The sequence below is a fragment of the Pithys albifrons genome, chromosome 2, assembly GCF_047495875.1.
Source record: "Pithys albifrons albifrons isolate INPA30051 chromosome 2, PitAlb_v1, whole genome shotgun sequence".
NCBI classification, from domain to species: Eukaryota; Metazoa; Chordata; class Aves; order Passeriformes; family Thamnophilidae; genus Pithys; species Pithys albifrons.
In genome coordinates, this window is record NC_092459.1 from 110,762,429 (window position 1) to 110,783,055 (window position 20,627).

Sequence of the window (20,627 nt, forward strand, 5' to 3'; positions counted from 1 at the left end):
GCATTTATCTATTTAAACTGCCTATTACTAATGTCAGATACCTGTATATAATTAATTATACCAGAAGGACTTCTACCTCGGTAAGTCTTAGCTAATAGCCTTGCATTATTCCTGTTTAAACATTTACCAATGAAATCTGTGTACTTTACTGGACAATGAATTATGACCTTTTCCAGAAATTATCCTTTTAAAACAAAAGCTATAATTGAAGCTTAAGAGGAAAATCATGTAATGGAAATGTCCTTCAATCCCCTTTTAATTAACAGCACTGTGCATAAATACAAGCTGAGCTGCTCATTTCCTCAAGACAAAGCCTCTCCAAGCAGGAGGACATTATCTGCCAGAACATTTCTTAATTAAAGTGCTCTGCCTTGTGCCACTTCAGACCACTTCTATGCTATTGTCTTCCCCAGTAGTCCGAAGAACACCTGGCCTTTCTTCTTTTTTTTTTTTCAGATCAGTGGGTTTGAGATTAACATTTTGAACCTCATGCTCTGCACATGCAAACCTCTACTTTCACAGCCAGTCCAGAATTCTATTTATATTAATGTAAGGCTGCTATTTGCAGTTATCAGGTTAGGACAATCAGACTTCCAAAAAGCCCCACTGTCCAAACCTACTGAGCACACCACAAGAACTGCTTTACTCAAGTGTGCTATCTTTGGTCAAGAACACCCTTTGGGCCTTTGCATTTTTAACCTTAACTGCACAAAAACCCCCAAACTCCCAAGTCCAACATCCCTTTTATATGACATATCCATGAGACTCAGCTCTAGAAACAAAGCATTCTCATTTTAACTCTCAACTGGCAAATGTTTATGGGCTTTTGACATGTATACTCACTTAAGCAGTCCTGTGGATTTGAGGCAGCAAAGTTCTGTACCAACATCAAAATATATAAAAGCCAGTTCTCTTCTTAGTGGGATTGAAGGAATTGCTGTTTATTCAAAAACTTTATAATAAACATGTAAATATAATAAACTTGTCAATGATACTTTACTTTCAAGTATGTATTTTTAGATAACCAATGAGAGAAGGACCTTCATTTTAGTACCTAATTCAATTTAGTCCACATTCTGCCCTGCACAGCTGCAGTCCATGTGAGGACAGTCACCATCCACTTGCACATCATTCAGCTTGCAGCTCTACTGGATTCCTTTGTTCTTAGCATTTAGTCTTTAAGAACATTTCCAAACCACTTCTGTGGACTGCTACTCAAACTATTTTTGTGAATGGAACTGTTTATTTTTCCTTCATAAGTAATTAGGTAACTGCTAATTGTTAAATAGGTTTCGGGCAGACAATTGAGCTTTTTATTGCAGCATCTTGAGAATTGAACCCACCTAACTCGATGGGTTGGACTCGATGATCTCGGAGGTCTTTTCCAACCCAATCAATTCTATGATTCTATGATTCTAACACACCTCCTATCCTGAAGGGCTAAGCTTCAAATTTTGAGGAAAAAAACAGTATTTGCAAGACAGAGCAGTGTTTTTGATTGCATCAGAGGACACTTTCCCTGATGAAGATTTGAGGAACACCAATGGTTGACCACACTCCTACCACCTCAGAGCACTTTTCTCAGAGATCAGCAGTAAGGGACAAGCACTGCAGCCAAAATTCCAATCAAGTTCCTGCATGTGCTGTTTCCTAATAGCTGTCCCAAGCCTGCTTCTTTTTTTGGACCCTACAGACTGCCCTCAGGGGATATCTAAGATTTCCATTGACTAGACATGGGGGCTTAGAGTAGAATCCAGGCTGTTTGCTTGTGGCCCTTGAAGCTCTGTTTTCTCAGAGGGAATATGGCACGAGTTCCAAGTTCAGAAGCTGAAAAGGAAACAGTTTAACACAGTGAATAAACTGTACAAAACTCTACAAAAGCAGCATTTCACACAATGCTCTGTAATGAACAGCACAGACTGGATAGCATGGTTTGAAACATTTTAATATTCATGAGATTAAGGACATATAAAAAAGCGTCAAGAAATCATCCAGCAGTACAAAAAAAAAGTGGAATTTGTAGGCATTATAAACAAAAAACATCACTGGTATTTATTACCAGCAAGCCTATGTCAGGTCATTATCCTTTGAATAATGAAATGTCACTCAAACATGCATCCAATGGCACTCTTAGACACATATTCAATGCAATCACTTCAGTGACAAGTGTTCTGGACAAAATATAATCCTGTAAAATTCTTTAGTATAACTTAATCTGTTACACAGCACCTCTCTGAGATGCATGCAGTATGCAAAGCATTTAAAAACAAGTTCTAAGTGTCTCTAATTTATATAAAACCAAGATTTAGTCCTTCTGTCTCTTTTTTCCTTTAGCAGGAGTTTTGGAAGTATGTTCATTTTCTGCGTTTGGTTCCCAGAGTGCATTTTTCACAAATCTAGAAGCAGCTCCTTTATCAAGTCTGGATGCCTTTTTCTTGTCTGTTATTTCTTTGACCTTGTTCATGTACGTTCTTATTCTCTCCTAGAGAGGAAACAAAAAAAAAAGCAAAGTGAATTTCAAACCATTCTTCCAAGATTGCCGCTAAAATGAATTAATGAGTAAAAAGTCTCCACACTGTACACTTTATAATACCTAGAAGAATAGCATCATTTAAATACATATAGCAGGCTCTTTTTAAACTTGAGACATCTCCTTTAGTAAATTTTCCATCACAGGTACCTGACACACCATCTGCATGACATCTACTGTAACAGGAACACAAAGTCCTACAGAGATGAAGACTCAGCAAGTGATTTACAGTGACATGAGAACTGTTCTGGCAAGCAAAGTTAGAAAATAAAATCCTGAACTCAGTTTGGAGTTTGGCCTACATAAAGGTGGCAAAATAATATTTAGATATTTGACACATTTATAGATGGAATTATACTGCCTGCCTACTGTCTCCAAAAGAACCCTAAATTCAGCATGTCCAAGCAAAGCCAGAAAGCATCTTCCACAAAATTAAAGATGTTAAAAGCATTACACATGCAACTACACAAAAGTCTAGGAGTTAAGATCCTGAAATGGTCAAGAGGGCCTATCAGTGACCCTGTTTAAGGCAGCCTGATGAATTTCCAGCTGTATCAGAAGTTTATGACTATAAATAACAGAAACAGCCTGTTTCCACTGCCATTCCATAAAGCAAGGGGATACTTTCTTGACAGCTTTGCCCACCATGTCCATGTGGGGGTTTTTTAACAACGCCACCCAAGTATATCCTCCCACCTTAAAAACTTCATTTCTGTGCCTACTCATCCTCATCTACGCCTGCAATAGATGAAGAAAATTACTTTGAGAGGGCAACTAAGCCCCTCTAAGATGGGAATCCCCCTCTGTTAAGTGCCAGCTTCTCTTCGCTGACTAGGGAGGACATTTATAGTAACTCAGTAAAATATTTAACAGTTTGGTTGACAGATTTCATGTTCACATATTTAGCCTAATATGGCCTTCAACTGTATGGCCTTCAGGTGTTCCTTTAAAAACAGCAACAAAATCTACACATATATGTAGCCCTCTACATGATACCTGAATTGTAACTGTGGATTAACAGAGCATTTATGGATGCTGCTAATAGAAATGTTGATATGCAACCCACACATTTCTCACACAGCCATCGTCATGTCTCTGAATCTGGGACAAAAGTTGCAAGACCTACATTGCAGAATCTGATTTTCAATCCTTCAGTGATCATTATAAGCAACTGTCAAGATCTTGGCCTCTCTGTCTGTATCAAAAACACAGCCTTAATGAGGAGGACTTTACAGGGTCTGAAATTATGATTGACTGTAATATTTCTTCGGTGCCTGAGATGCCTAATGAGAACAGATGGCAAACCTACAAGTATCAACATGGGAAAAAGGAGCTGAAAAATGTCAGTGTGACAAAAGAAATGAATTCTGATAGCTTGAGTGTGAGTTTTATTAATACAGTTTGAATCCCTGTATGTACACAAGGAGAGCAATTCTAAAAACAAAACAATTGTGACAGAAGAGTCTTTTTTAATTCCCTTTCCACATGAATAAGAACATCACAATGCTCTTGGAAGAAAGGAATGTGCATTCATTCACCTTGATGCTTGCAGAAGGAAAAGAGAGCTGGATAAGAATCTAGGCTATGATAATTCACTCATTCTTTGGAGTTCAAACAACTGGCAGTTGTGAAGTAAAATACCAGCATAAAATATCCACAGCAGAAGAGATAAAATTTTTTAGTGACACTAAATTAACACAATATTCAGACACTATATAATATAGGAGGAACAAGAAACTGACTGAAAGCTCATGAAATATTAACTGGTGCATTTTTTTAGTATGATCCAGTCTAGACTACTGAAAACCTTAAAAATAGAAGTATTCCTGTTACTCAGGCTGGCTTTCCACAGTTTTCAGTCCTATCTACCACTCCACTGGTTATGTAAGGATTACATTTAAGCAAAGCATTTTACGACTGCCCAGATTTAATATTTTCATTTACACAGGAATTAAAATGGGGAGCGAGAAGTTTTGATTTCTATTTTTCCTTCAGGCTAAATGATTTGATATTTTAAGTCAGCAGAATTTTCAAGATAGCCAGCCTTCTACACTGTAGTCATGCATCTAAATGGAATATAAAGACAAACCTAAAAGATTTATTATAGGTTGTAAATATGTCACTAATGCAGAATTACTGGACAATACACATACAACTGGTGCCAAAAAAGCTTTTAGCTTTGTTGCTGAACTGGATTCTTTACTGCTGAGAAAATGAATTAATGGAGGACTTGGAAGGGGGAGGGGGGCTCTTTCCCGTCTTTGCCAGTAAATCAACCACACTATACTTTTAGAGTCATACAAAAGTAAGAAAAGGCAGCTTCAGAGATTAACATGATTCCAAGTATTTGTAAGAAAAAAATGCCGTACTGGAAGTTATAAATTATTATCAGACATGTAACATTTTTCCATTTAACAGATACAAGTGAAAAGCTGCTCTGTTCAGAACCCAATTCTCAAACAAAGGTGGAAAAAAAAGAAAGATTAGATGATATCATTCATCATCTTGTTATTTTCTAATTTCAGCAGAGTCTGCAACTGTACTTTAAACAGTACTGTTTGGAACTAAAAATATGACTTTCTTAATTCAGAGAGCCCAGCAGGGCATATAAATAGTTACATAACACCAAGTAGCATATGCATGCTATTATAGCAACATACCAATTTTAAATGTAGATATAAACATTTCTTCTATATGGGTTAACTGTCCTGAGCAAGATGCATGCAGTGTAAAAAAATCTTACCAGTTCTTGTTTCACTGGATGTTCCTTTGGATTGATTCCCTGAGTAGCCAAGTATACTACAAGAAAAAAAAAATGGGATTTTTTTTGAAACTGAAAGTTGTCATGACTGAGGGTCCCATCAAGCAGTCCCATAGGAAAATTGTAGTTTCTACACAAAGTCATTAGAAAGAATTTAATTTAACTATGTTGTTAAGTATCTGACAAACTATTATCAAATGTTGCAGCTAAGAAAACCCCTGAAGAACATGATTAAAGTTTCTGTCCCTAAAAGGACAGAAAAGGTTGCCACTAAAAAACAGAAACATCCTCATGCATGTACAAAGTCAGCTTTTCTAAATATAGATTTTTGATTTGGAGTTTCAACATCATTTACCCTACGTATGGCAATAATGTGGGTCCTCAGGGTAACCAAAGTTTTAATTATTTGGCTATAAAATATGATTATTTAATGTTTGCAGCTGTCTAGGTGTTCAGATGGCAATCACAAATACTACTTTTTCCCCCACCACATACTCACCCCAGAACATTGAATTCAGCGTGTACACCGAAACCAAATCCAGCTTTGCTTGCTCAAGAGGATCTAACTAGAATGAAAAACAAAAACCCCACCACATTTGTACATTTTTAAGCAAGACGTGCACAGATTTTATTAATATGCACATTTTATAATTGTGAATGTATTAATGACAAGATGCACACTGAATTTTTGCACATTTTTGCACCACAAGTTCACTGACATGATATTTATACCTATTTCTGTGCCATCACAGACAGATCCATTCTCTCATCTCCAAGAATTCATGTCATTTTCCCAATCTGATGTGAAATGTCACAGTCCCATACAGCCAAAAGCACAAATATCTCTTGGCATGTAGCTCTTGGACTACTGTCTCATCAGAAACAAGTCCTGGCTTTTCCACAGAAATTTAGTTCAAAATAGTTGTTACTATCAATGGAAGGAAAAAAGATTGCTGAAACTCAAATATGAACATATAATGTATGTTAACACTACTGTGTGTTCAATGCATGCTGGAATATTTAAGGATGTAAAGCAAAGGAAGAATAAAAGTAATGAGGGTGTTTTTTTTCCCTTGACTGTCAAAGTCAATTTATTATTTTAGTCCTACAGGATTTCCAGAAACTGATAACATCATTGTACAGCTCACTAGTTCTAACATGGATACTGTCAAAAGATCTTGTGTTGTCAAGACTGTTTTCTTCATAATTTATTTGTGTAAGAAATCCTCATAGGATAAAGAAGCTTTCTCATGTGCTGGCTTTTTCTTGCCTTACAGAAAGAAATTACATGTTAGGCTTTAAATGTTAAAAGATAGAGAGGCTTTGTATGAAGTTCTCAGGCAGTACCTTGCTCTGCCTTTATGCCCTGATAGAAAGTGACATTTTAGAGACTTATAAAATAGCTAGAGGAGACAGCTCAGGTTCTGCAAGTCTAGACTTCTACAATCAGATCAATCCTCACTGCTGTCAGTTCACCTTTATATCCCCCTGGGTACACCAAGTTCCATTAAGTTTGCTGTGAAGAAGCCTAAGCCAAAAACGTGAATGACCCTTCCATTATCAAAGAGCACTCAGCATGCACTTTAAGGAAGGTCAGGAATAAGCCAGAATGTCCTCTGCCTAAATGACTCACTGGTAAGATCATCACTTACCAGCTTGGAAGAGCATTTCATTGTTTAGTTTGTAAGACTATCTGGGTATCTTAGAAATGTAGGAATTTCAAATAGCAGGTATTAAGGGTAGGAAGTGTCACACTTGTTATTGCAGTGCCTGGCCCAACAGACCCTTTTATTTCGGTTTGGGTTCCCAAGTACTCCTGTATTAACAAGGAAATGGCTTCCAAAGGAGGATTATCTACCTTTTGGAGCAGCTCACTCCTGGAAACAGACATCATTGTCTTCAGCATCTCATCTACAGAACCAAGGGATTTTTCAAATGCTGTGAGATAATCATGAATTTCAGTGGGATATTCTTCTGAGTTATTATCATCTTCTGACATTTCCATCTGCAAAGAGGAAACAAAACTAGTAATCTTTTTCATTAAGCGCCTACAAAGTCAAAAGATTGTATTTTACAATAAATTAGCATTAGCATTTATTCATTAAACATTGTAAGGAATGCCTACTTGTGAAGAGTTCTAGCAGGTAATGTCAACAGCAACACCGTTAAAGGTGCTGTAATTCCAGGGATATCTACTGGCTGCTGTGCAAAATGGCATGAAGGAGCATTACAAATGACATGACTGTAGTACCTATTCTTCCAACAGTCCCAAAACAGTGTTTAGCTTTTATGGTCTGTGATAGAAAGGAATTATTTGCTTGTTTAAAAGAAGTGCTCCATAAATCACACTACATAAAGAGCTACGCCAAGCAACAGGCAGGACACCAGGAAAAAAAAACAACAGGGATATGGCTTCAGCCTGTCTTAGAACAGACATTACTTCAGCTTTACAGGGGTTATTCAGCACCAGGTATGTCAGGGTCAGCTACATCTTCCAATACTAAATTTAGAAGTCAGTCCAAAAAATTCTTCTTGTGAACCCTGTATCCAGTTTTCTGAATTCTCTATGGGGTATTATAATCTCTGATATAACTCTACCAATAACAAAGCTGAGTTGATTCTGGGATTTCAGAATACTCTGGAAATTTTGTAGACACATCAATGCACAGCAACTGTGAAATAAGGTGTGAAAATCCCAAAGCCCCCCTTTTCTGATCCCAGCATTTATATAGTACCATGGCATTGGCTACAGCCCAGCCACCTGCTGGCTTAGAATTGATACCTTTAATTCCTCTCAAATCACATATTATCTTGGGCAGTTAATGTTACTTAGGGCCATGTTTTCTCCAACATCCTGTCTATTTGGTGAGCTGCATCAAGAACACTGGGAGCACCTGGATCACTGCAGCCTTTCCTCAGGATGAGTGTGATAATCCCACTCCACAGTTGCTGAGAACAGAGGGCAGGAACAGCAACAGAGAAACTGCACTTTACCTATGAACACCAAGCCACAAGGTCAGTGCAAACAGCTGTCACATCACTGGAGTTTGTCATAGGTAACAATTTGATCTTTCCTTTTTCCTGGCAAGAGAATGTGTGAGAGAGGTTTCTTTTTATTTATATTGCCTCTTGGAGATCAAAAAGGAGGAAGATTTTGAGGAAAAAACAGCGTGGAGCTACTCAAGCCTGCCTGCAACTCCAATTTTAACTACACCAGTGTGATTCCAGAAATCTGATCAGCCAGTTAACAAACTCGGGTTCACTGTTTTGGTTTGGATAGTTAAGAATTATAATCCCACTCAGCTGCATGACTGTTTGTCCTGGTCAGAGCCGGCTTTCAGACTGAGTACAAAATCACAATGCCAACCACAGGATGTTGAAGGTCCCCTCCCTACCCCAGCATGTGACCCACAGATGTAAATAATATTTTCAGTCAGCTGCAGCAGACCTAAGCAAGAAAGCTGAGCTGGACCTACAACATGCTGCCCACAGCAAGGCAAAATACCCCTGCAATTATTTCTGACATTTACGATAACACTGTTTGTTTCATTCTCTCCTGGCCACCTGCTTTACAATCACCCTTCTTAGGCTGATTAAAAGGGTTCAGAAACAATGTTTGTTGTTAACTTTTAGTCATATGATACAGCATAAAAAAAGTCCCTCAAAGTTACAAAAGAAGCCAGACTTTCCCAGTTCTTAGTACAGATAAGTTGGGTCAGAAGTTGTCTGTCCATACATATTTCCTACACTTACAGAGGGAGAAAGGTGTAATCCAATCCAATCATCACTTCAATACCTAACCTACAAGTCTTAATTTGATGGACAGGCATGGGCATAGTGATAAATTCCAACTTTACTCTCTCCCTTTATCAGTGTATCCAGCACCAGCAAGAATAAAAAAACAACCAACAAAAGCCTGTAGCAGGAATGTGTTATCAAAACTAACTTGAGCTGTTTTACAGCAGTTGCAAGGATGAACAGTCACTAGAGGATATTTGATATTCTTTTTAGACCAAGCTAGACCTAAATAAGAGAGAAGAGCAGGGAGATAGAAGGAAAGGTAACAGATACAGTTCAAAATGCATTTTGCTGTGATTGCTGTCTCATGAACCAGAAATATTTAAGTTTGTCCTCCTATCACAAAATATTCACTTGACACTGCCAATTAGCAAGGAGGGGCAAAAACATGCATTAGACTTCAAAGGACTTCATTGCTAAGTCCACTCCTTCTACCCAGCGAGGAGGAAGAGCTTGCTGAATTTGTGTTTTCTGTTCATTTCAACAGGAACTTGCAAGTTCCTACTCCTGCTGTGTAGGGACCTCTCTCTTTTCATTACACTGTTGTTTCAGCATTACTAATCTGGAGGCAGGATATGTTACAGTGTTGGCACATGCCAACAGTAAGGCAGCAGTCAACAGCCTCAAATGATTTTGATAACATTAAATCAACAAGAGTAAAATTACACTACATTAGAAAACGTGTACACTGGAAACTCCCCAGAACTGTTTCTGCCAAAATCAATACACAGGTTGCACAGTCACACCTGCAGAATGACAAAGCCAGAAGTGGGAGGAACAGAGATCACCTCAGGGATTCTTTAAACACACCTAAAGCCTACACTGCCCTCAGTAGTTATGTCTCAGTTATTAAACCACAAACAAAACTTCCCTCAAAATTTTTCAAGTGTTTCTCTGTGTATTTTGAACAAGCAAACATTTAAGTCATTGCTAAAGTCTAAGTTTACTAGATGGGTTTTCTGTTTTGAACTTACTGACTTTCAAACAGATTTTATTTGGCACAGACATCCCACTTTAAAAATTAGGGATAGTAGAAATACTCAGGTGAAAGAAGTAACAAAAATCTTGCTGAGTAAGTATGTGAATAATGGGGAATTCTAAAGGAACTAAGAGAAGAGCAACAAGGCTGGTGAAGGGACTGGAGCACAAGTGCTATGGGGAGAGGCTGAGGGAGCTGGGGGTGTTTAGCCTGGAGAAGAGGAGGCTCAGAGGTGACCTCAGCACTGTCTAGAACTACCTGAAGGGAAGTTCTGGCCAGGTGGGGGCTGGTCTCTTCTCCCAGGCACTCAGCAATAGGACAAGGGGGCACGGGCTCAAGCTCTGCCAGGGAAAATTGAAGTTGGAGATCAGAAACAAATTCTTTCCAGAGAGAGTAATCAGGCATTGGAATGGGCTGCCCAGAGAGGTGGTGGATTCCCCATCCCTGGAGATTTTTAAACTGAGATTGGACGTGGCACTGAGTGCCATGATCCGGTAAAGGGACTGGAGTTGGACCAAGGGTTGGACTTGATGAACTCAGAGGTCTTTTCCAACCCAATCAATTCTATGATTTTATGATTCTAAGACAGCATTTTCTTTCCCAAGCAGTAACACTTATGATGCAGAACACATAACCTGTGGTTGTGTGAACAAAAGTAATACATTATAAGATCTTTCATTTTGAGAATGCAAAGGAAAGTTCATAACCCATAAACATAGAAAAGGCCTAGATTGATTAAGGACACTGAGGCAAAACAACAGTGATGAAAAATGTGCTATGACTTCATAACATTAATCTACCAGAAACAATTTTCCCTTTTTTCCCCCGAGCTCAAAAGCTGCCCTATAGTTATTAGGGAAAAAAACCATAAAAATATATATTTGAGGAAAAAAAAAACTTTAAATTGCAAGAGTAAACCATTTTAATGAGAAAATTTATGCATTGCATTTAGGTCTGTTAAAAATGTTTTACAAAATGAGTTTCCAAACAGGTAGAAAATGTCTGGATATTCTGAAATTTCTGAAAAATTTGGAATAAATACTCATTTATTCTGAAACATGACTACATTTATGTAAACTTATGCTTAGAAAACAAACAACACTTTCTTTTCTTTGCAGTCAACATATCAATATACATATAAACCAGAACAAGTAATACACTGGAACTGGAGAAAGGGAAGGGATGGAAATATCAGACATTATTAAAGTACCACAGAAAAGACACAAATAGGAAAAGGAAAAAGAGCAAATATGTCATCTTCTGCAGACTGCATAAAAAAAGACCAAACAGGTGACAAAAGCAGTTTGCTGTTGTGTGAATGTGGCTACTGATCTGATACAACCAAGTTCAATGCTCTATTAAGGAATTTTAAATAAAAACAAAGAAAATACAGATGGTTGTGCACAATACAAGTAGCAAAATTGTCCATTTATCTTCCAGAAGAATAAAGAGAAGAACTGCAGAGCCCTTTTAAGAAAAGTACACCCATGACTGGCATATAAAGGTAAGACAAGGAAAAACTGCAGTCAATTTGCACATGGGTTTTGTGAGTAATTTTTTAATATATCTGTTCCTTTAACACAAACCTTAGAAAGTGATTGCCAGCTGGCTTAAAAAGCAAAACCAAACTTCCCTTCCACCCCCACAGCAAAACTTTGTCATAGTGAAAGACATAAACTCTAATTAGGCCCTGGATTCCTCTGTGAGAGATTTTGCTGAAGATAAATGGTGAAAGTGGTGGAAGGTACATGCATCTGTCAACATGGCAATAGGAAACCCCTAAAGACACAATTAAAAAATGCTCAGTGTTAGTGTCATACACACAGCTTTCAACTGGAATTAAAATTCCAAGTTCAGGATAAAAATGGTGTACTTGGAATATTTCGTCACGTGCAAACAATAAGACAAAAGTAATTTAACATTCTGCTAAATACTGCAGCTCACTTCACACTTCATGTTTATTCTTCTATATTCCCTAAGCACTAGAAGGCCTGGCCTCCATACTGAGCTCAAATCATCTATTTTTTCAGATTATTCACCTAACAAAAATCAGATTGGACTTCACTTCTTTTCACGAATATTTACAAATTGCATACAGACAGCCCAAACCAATGAGAGAAAGCCAAAACAAACTCAAAACCTTTTGGTCAGGGCATATAAAACCGCTCTCAAATTTCAAACAAACACATTAATAACGTCAATATGACAACCTATCTCTGTCAGCTCCTGAAAACTGGCACTATTGTCCCTCTGGAGTTCTGACTCACAGCCTGCAGTGAAGGCAGTGGATGTGCAAGCACAGCAAAGGTGTCCCTTCTGCTGCAACACTGTGGTTCTCCGCATCAGCATCCTAAATTTAAAGCTACCAGAGATCACAACCAAGTTCTCTGGCCACAAACCTCTTCTGGACACAGAAATCCATGTGTGAAAAACTCAAAAGGCTCTAATCTGTGACAGACACTCCTTAGCATTATAACTGATAATAAATAATTACTTGCCCACCAATCATCACTGTGTCCACAGGTTTCTTTTGCTACTAATGCTTTTCAAGCCAGCTTGGGGTAGCTGGAGAGCAGATCTAGCACAGTTAGAGCTCTCTTGCAATGCCAACTCACAACCTTGTTTGCAAGAAAGATTTCCATTGCAGAAGTAAAAAGGCCTACATGAAATACTAAGTATACACCAACAGGCTTATCTTGATTCCCTTAAAAATATCCCAACTCAAGCCATGGTAGTCAATCAGTGCACAATTTGCACTATATTATAAATAAGCAACAGCTGAGCAAACATTTTTAATCCTGCCTTCTAAGTCAGGATCCAGTCTGCCTCTGAGATAAAAGTCTCTTGAGCTTCAAAGTTTATTCTGATCCATCTGAAAAGGAGATTAAAATTTAAAGGGGGGGGGGAATAATATTTTTGAGGCTCACTTACACTTCAGCCCATGGTGGATACCACATGAAAAAACAGTAACCTCAGCTTGGCTCAAACAACCCATATTCACTATGGTTGCATCGATATCCACACAAACCATCTCTGATGTAAACCTTCAATTTGATCTTCACAATTCATACATTTTTACTCTCTCTAATCAGCTATCCTAGATTCCACACCTTTGATGACACAGTTGTTTCCTCTTCTGAGCAAATCCAGTATAACCTGGCTCTTGTTCAGCTCCAACCTGCCAGTACCCCCATCAGTAAGTACAATGATAAAACCATCTTTCTTTAGGTATGCCCAGAACACTTCTTCCTGAGAGGTTTTCATAACAGCTCTCACAAACAGGAAATATAACTTGCCTCCAGACTGCAGTTCCTGTGTGCTCTCAACTATGAACTTTACAACCTCTTCTAAAACTTACTGCCACTCTCCACTGGTATCACCACCAGGAAAATCCAGAATTAAAGCCAAGGAGTTTTTTATTCCTTTTCAACTGCAGACTTGCTTTGTTTCCTTTAGCTACTAGTTCTACAATGCATGAAAAAGCACTTTCTTTTATCAGGATTCAATTTCCTCTACTTGCATTTTGTGCAGCACCTCTCTCTGTACAGTTTTGAACAGAGATCCCAACGTATTTTTGGCTGTTTGCTATTTGTGCTAACTCTGACACTATTAAAAGCATATTTACCAATCTTTTGTTGAACATAACACAGTAACTGTGGGATGCTGTGTTCTAAACATTGTGTTCTTAGGATCAATCTCACTAATGCAAGAAAAAAAAGGCAAAAGTCTTTTTTAACTGTCTCCTGAATAGAATTTAAGAGCTGATAACCTGACAGAAAGGAGATCAGCTACTATCAGCAAAGAAAAGGGATGTGCTGAAACACTGAAGTCAAAACTCATCTGGGGACATGGAGTTTTCATGGGGATTGAAACACTGGAGGAGGGGGAACAGAGATGCAATCTGACCTGGCACAGGAAGGAGAGGGCATGGCAGTAACCACAGCCTGACATGGAAGGGAGAAGGAAGAGCCAGGAGAATAGTGAATCCTGGAAAAAGGAACCTCAGCAATATCTCAGCAGAGAAAAATGGAACCTCCAGAGAACAGCATGCATGGAAAATACTGTGTGTGTGATGGGGTAACTGTGTCACATACCCCAAGGCCCTGCAGAAAGCCTCACAGCCAACCTGTATGAAGGATGCAGAAAAAGAGTTACAGTGAACAAAGAGAGCTCAGACAATAGTAATCAAGTCTGCAACCTCAAATCTTTCATAGTCCGCTCTAACATCCCCTTGGCATCATCTCTTCCCTCTCACTGTTACCCCTCAAGCAGTCACCTGTTTCTTCTTACTCTACTGCCTTTTCCAGCTCTAGTTCTGCAATATCCACCCGGAGCTGTGGTAGCCAGTACCATTCCAGTGCATTGCTTAATTATTTAGAGAAAAAGCAGACCACAGACAAAGGGATTCTAAAAATCTTAAACCACTTCAAAGACAAAGGTACTTATCAGAAAGGTCTGTGCATTCCTGATAGGAAGCCTAAAAACTTCTATGAATTCCTTTCAAGTTTCTCATGTTTTGGAGTAGAGCCTTGTGTCTAGTGCTTTCTGACGTCTTTAGCAAGGCTCGTACTGCCAAGGGATTAGCAATATCCAGGTATTTTACATTGGAAGTGGCCAAGAAATACACGAGACGCCTTTCACTTTTGATTTTACAACCCAGATATTCCATTTTTGTTTGTCTCAAAAATTATGCCTTAAAATTGGCATAATCTAAAGTTTAATTTGCAACTCAAAGTCCCTTCTAAGCCTGCAGTCAGAAAGCTGTGACAAAGTGTAAGGAAGGGGATATTTTCACCTTTGCAGCAACATGAGAGAACAAGAACAAGACCTATTTAAACACGAAGAACTTGAGCTTAGTAGTTTTAAGCCTTTCTGTTTAGGGAAAAGAGTGCTGCTGAGCCATTTCAACCACGGTGTGTACATGCAAACTTCTGTTTGAAAAACACACTCTTCTTACAGCAGTTATCAAGTTCTCAAGGCTCCTCAAGTTGCAAAAACACTATTTTACTAACTTTTAATAGGAATGTAGCTATTTGCTGCCTGTATACAGCCTTCCTACCTACAGCCATCCATAAGGGGGGGAAAAAAGCCTATAGTCTGTGTTCTCTTTTTCATGGATACGTAAGCAAGTCACACATTAAAACACGGGCTTAAGCTCTGCCAAGGGAAATTGAAGTTGGAGATCAGAAAAAAAATCTTTCCAGAGAGAGTAATCAGGCATTGGAATGGCCTGCCCAGAGAGGTGCTGGATTCTCCATCCCTGGAGGTTTTTAAACGCAGATTGGCCGTGGCACTGAGTGCCATGATCTGGTAAATGGAGTGGAGTTGGACCAAGGGTTGGACTTGATGAGCTCGGAGGTCTTTTCCAACCCAGTCGATTCTATGATTCTATGTCATGCCATGCAATGCCATGTGCATTAAACACTCAAGGCCAACCTGGACGGGGCTCGGAGCAACCCGGTCTAGTGGGAGGTGTCCCTGTCCGTGGCTGGGCAAGTTGGAACGCGATGATCTTTAAGGTCCCGTCCAACCCAAACCATGAACTACGTTCGCTCCGCTCGCACGCGGCGCCAGCAGCGCACACACCGTGCCCGGCCACCAGCGGCCCTGACAGCGTTTCCCTCTTTTCCAAGGCCTCAGGAAAGCCCTGAACCCCCAGGAATCTCCCGGGGGATGCGGGGGGCACAGGGGGGTGTCCCGACGCTCTTACCTGCGGGCAGGTGAGCGAGCCCCGCGCGGGGCTCTCGGACAGCGCGGGCCGAGGGGCGGGAGCGGCGCCGGCGGTGACGTCACGGGAGGGACCGGGATGCGGGAAGGGCGGCGGGATGTGACGAAAAGGGGGAGGAGACGCACAGAGTTCGTACGCGGAGCGAGAGCAGGCAGAGGGGCTGCAAATAAGAAGAAAATTATAGGCTTGGTGTAGAAATTGGTGTAAGTTTGTCCCTGAGCTACTGCGGCGTGTTTGGATAAAGGGGTGGGGTGAAAGGGAAAGGAAGGGATGAATTGTTGGGGAGGGAGGGATGGGGGGGGGGGGGGGGAGAGAGAAAGAAAGATGAATTAAAGAGTGGGGAGAAAGAAAGGAAAGTAAAAGAAAAAGGAAGGAAGGAAGGAAGGAAGGAAGGAAGGAAGGAAGGAAGGAAGGAAGGAAGGAAGGAAGGAAGGAAGGAAGGAAGGAAGGAAGGAAGGAAGGAAGGAAGGAAGGAAGGAAGGAAGGAAGGAAGGAAGGAAGGAAGGAAGGAAGGAAGGAAGGAAGGATTAGAAGGAAAAGGAGAAAACAGGAAAAGAAACAAAAAGGAGGAAAAAGGAAAAAAAAGAACAAAAAAGAGAAGAAAAATGAAAATAAAAAAAAGAACAAAAATGAGAAGAAAAATGAAAATAAAAAGAAGAAAAAAGAGAAGAAAGAAGAAAAAGAAAAAAGAGAAAAAAAATAATCCCAGTTCTGGTTCCAGCTTTGATGCAGCTAATGGGATGTCCAGGGTCCTGGGGACACTGCCTGGCCTTGGTGGGAGTACCTTTTTAAGGATAGGTTTCTATGCACTGAGGACAGGTTTCTCACTTTCTAGGCAAATTATTTACCATGTGCAGTCTGTTCTCTCAGACTTTTCTAGAAATAGTCAGAGGGCTTTGGGTGTCTTGAGCAATCTTGATCCCCCCTACAGTCCATGCCCACTTCCTGGCCTCATTCCTGCACTTGTACTGCACTGTCTTGTGCTTATCTCCAGGAACTACAACAGGGATGTTTGTCCCACAACTGATGATTCAGTCCTTGGTTGGCTCCAAAGCCATCCACTTATCACTGTTTAAGACATACACATTAGTCCCTTATCTTCTAGGATTCTGCAGTGGGGAGGGAGATGCTCTTTTGAGGCAGAAAACACGCTTTGCAACAGCCAGCTCCTCTGGATGGAAGAGGTAAACAGCTGGCAGAACACATCTCCAGCTGTTCCCAAGTGTTCCCAGTTGCTTCCTGGAAAAAGGGAGGCACAAACTGGGTTTAGAGATGGTCTCCTAATGCCAGACATCACACGGAGACATCCCTGATGGTTGGCACGTGTTCCTGCCTGAGGCTGCACATCTTTGCCTCACCCTTGATTGAAGGTGTTTCTAATGGTGCTACTGGTTGTGTTTTCTCCTGTGTGTCTCCTCAAATCCAGAGGAGACCACCAATGTGATTAGAGGGATGGAGCACCTCTAATGAGGTGAATTGGGATTGTTCAGCCTGGAAAAGAGGTAGCTTAGGAGTAATCTAATTGCAAGCTTCCAGGCCCTCAGTGGAGTCTATGGGAAAGACAGAAAGGGACTACTTACAAGAATATGTAGTGAAGAACAATGGGGAATGGATTCAAAATGACAGAGTAGGTTTAGATTGGATATTAGGAAGAAATTCTTGACTGTGAGGGTGGTGAGGCACTGACACAGATTGCCAAAAGAAGCTGTGGGTGCCCCATCCCTGGAATTGTCCAAGGCCAGGTTGGACGGGGCTCTGAGCAAGCTGACCTAGTGGAAGGTGCCCCTGTCTACAGCAGGGGGGTTGGAACAAGATGGTCTTTAAGGTCCTTTCCAATCCAAACTATTCTATGATTGTATAATTCTAGATAATATATAATGTAGATATATGTATCATAAGAGTTCATCAAATAAATCCAAAGTGCAGTGGATTAATAGTTTTCCACTGCAAGAGCTGGCTGACTGGAAGATGGTCCCAACACATCTGTGGCTCCCAAAGACATGATCTGCATTTTTCAGGTTTACATTGTGATAAATAGTAAAACAGAAGTCAGTGTCTGCATTAAAAATATTGCCATTACTTACCAAAGACCTTTTTCACCTCCCTTCTGTTCACAATCTCATTTGAAGCTTATTGTAGCTCAAGTCTGCAGCCTATCCCCTCCAAGGATCAAGATAAGATCACTGGAATCCTTCAGTGTGGTTGAAGAGGGCCTGCTCTCAACTGTAGGTTATGCAGGAGCATGTGTGTGGCTCATTAAGTCGTGGCTGGTTGCCTGAAGGGAATGTGCTGAGCTGGCTTCCTCAGCATCAGGCTTTCTAGAGGAAGAGAAAAACAGGTCCAGTCTGGAGAAGGACAAGGCTGGGGAAAGTATTTTGGAGGGAACAGGAGCAGACGTTTGGGGGTTGTCAAGCTCCAGTACACCTCCCTGCAGGTTCAGTGCAATTTAAAATACTGCAAAAGTTAGCTTCCTTTTAATAAGTTGGTTTACATCTATATGCCATGCTATATTATTCTAATTAAACCAGTATGAACTGCAAATAAGAGTCAGTCTCCCCATTCCCAGTTGGAAGCATATCTAAAGATCTTCAGATGAAATAGTTACTTGTTTACATATTGCCTCTTTTTCCTCCAGGAGATTTGGAGGTTTAGGTTTTCAGTTTCAACCAAAAAGGGCTGCAAAAGCAATACATACATGTATTTATATTTATAACAAAGTATTTATGAAAACAGCAAACAGGAATTACTTAGGAGCCTTTCAGCTGTACGTGGAAACATACAGAGACAGTAGCATCACTGGGGTAGGGAGTGGTAACCCCACTGGCTGCCAATATTTTAGTGTCATAACTTTTCACTGAATTTTTATAACCATTCCTTATTTTCAAAAAACACAGTCTTAGTTCTTTTCTCATGTTTGTTTTTTCTAGTACAACTATAGAATTATGCAGTTTAGGTAAAAGGGAATTTAGGAGAGATTTTTTTCCTAAAAAATTCAGAAATCCAAGTCTGAAGGGTAGCAGAGAATTAGCAAGACCTGCAGTCTTAAATAGAATAATACTTTGAAGTTCCAGGGTGCCAAGTGTCTACAAAGATGTCAGAACACTTAACATATGTTTAGTTCATTCTTACCTCACTATTCACATGTCACAGGTTGGGAAATGCAGAGAGGGAAGTTGATTGATAGACTAATTGATTTACCAAATGTTATATAGAAGTAGTTGCCAGAGTCTTATTTCCTATACCCAATATTTTGCTTCAATTACAAGATCAAAGGAAAATGCAACCCATGCTGATCAATGTTCTGATTCAGCCAACTCTGTAGAAGATTGTAACCATGTAAAGCATTAATGCAGTACAGATTGTACTCTGTATTTCCTGATCAGACAGTGTGGCTCTGTCTCCTTCTACTGGTTTATATTTGTTATAGGTGTGCTTCTCCTGGCTCCAGACTACTACAGATTTACATTTTTTGTTCAGTTAACTGGAGTTCCTACACTGAGTGGAAAAAGTCTTGGAATTTCTTGAGGCAGTTCACTCAGGGGGTTATTAGGTATATAAGCATTCATTTTCTGCTTAAAATGGCTGTGCTGACTGGTTGGTTTTCAAGAACAGAAAGTGAGGAGTTAACAATTTACATTTATCCCAGCCAAAATCTGATTGAGATACAGCTGATATAATTCAATTGGCTTATACTAGTGCCACTCCAAAAATATTTTATATATGGATATCTATACAAAAATCTATCCAAGTAAAGCTATACTGCTATCTGGTAGTTAATGGAAGCCATTTCATTTGAGAGGCCTATGAATGATTATTGATTTTTCTCTATCATTCCCAAACCAACAGAAAAACAATCCTAAATATTTTCTCCAAAGTAGTCAAAGTGACAGGCATCTTTAACATAATTACTGCTTTATTATGATGTACCTCATTAACTGCACGTACCATATCATGACTCCTGCAGAGTCAATGTTCTTTATGGAGCAGATGTGGAGGCCAAATCCTGTTGTCTTGACCTCCCTGGAATCATTATACAGCCTGGGTCATGCAAAGCACCAGAGGATGATGTGCAGACCAGTTGTGGCTGCTCCAACTCCCAGAAATAATGCCACTGAAAAAGCTCTGGGAGATGCTCATGTAGAAGACAAGGTAAATAAAAAAAATTGCCTAGATTCATCTGGTGTGAATATAAAGAAGGTTGCTAGAAGCTACTTTTAACAAAAGGGTTAATAAATCATTAACAGGATAAAAATACAGACTCTAAACCAGACCCAAAGCAAAAGGTTGTTATAATAGGCATGTATGCTCATACTGAGGGAGAAAATAAAGCACTGGAATTGCTTTGTCTGCAAGTCCAGCTTCCTCTGACACTAATCACTCCTTTTGGCCTTCTAATGTGAAGCTAAATGAGAGCAGCAGAGACACTTCATTAAATAATTCAGCCTTTCTAGGTAGATACTTTTATCAGGTGTCCACCATAAGCCCTTTCTAGCAATTACTGGCAAGCCAGTACATCCAAAACCAGAGAACATTCCCTTTTATTCTGTCAGTCTTTGTCTTAAACCTCTAGGGATTCAGCAAACATGCTAAAAATGCTAAACCAATGCAGACTTAAATGGGATTAAGGCAATGAGACTACAGCTACACTGTGTTGAGACTAAAGAGAAATTTTGTGTTACCTCTGGACAGTCTACAGCTTATGTTTAAACTGTCTAAACTTGTGCAGCATCACATTTTAAAGGGTTAGTCTGCACCTGTGTCACTTGAGCTGCAGACCAGTTCCTGACCTAGCATGTTTAAAGTCAAGTTATGGCCAAAGTTATGAAAAAGC

The 20,627-nt window shown here is 39.7% G+C and overlaps 1 protein-coding gene across 3 annotated transcripts; it reads right to left on the bottom strand.

Annotated features, from left to right (window-relative positions):
* Nucleotides 1-1,924: 1,924 nt before the first annotated feature.
* C1D (C1D nuclear receptor corepressor) lies at nucleotides 1,925-15,886 on the bottom strand. Of its 3 annotated transcripts, XM_071582085.1 has the most exons (6): nucleotides 15,779-15,871; nucleotides 8,286-8,372; nucleotides 7,150-7,296; nucleotides 5,791-5,857; nucleotides 5,274-5,329; nucleotides 1,925-2,482 (listed from the first exon to the last, which is right to left on the bottom strand). In XM_071582085.1, exons 3-6 carry the CDS (start codon nucleotides 7,294-7,296, stop codon nucleotides 2,306-2,308), a joined length of 447 nt encoding a protein of 148 aa, XP_071438186.1. In that variant the 5' UTR covers nucleotides 8,286-8,372; nucleotides 15,779-15,871; the 3' UTR covers nucleotides 1,925-2,305. The 3 variants fall into 3 exon arrangements, with proteins under 3 accessions (XP_071438186.1, XP_071438188.1, XP_071438187.1); XM_071582087.1 differs by lacking the exon at nucleotides 8,286-8,372 and having other exon boundaries at nucleotides 15,779-15,886; XM_071582086.1 differs by lacking the exons at nucleotides 8,286-8,372; nucleotides 15,779-15,871 and adding an exon at nucleotides 8,186-8,209.
* Between the last annotated feature and the right edge of the window lie 4,741 nt (nucleotides 15,887-20,627).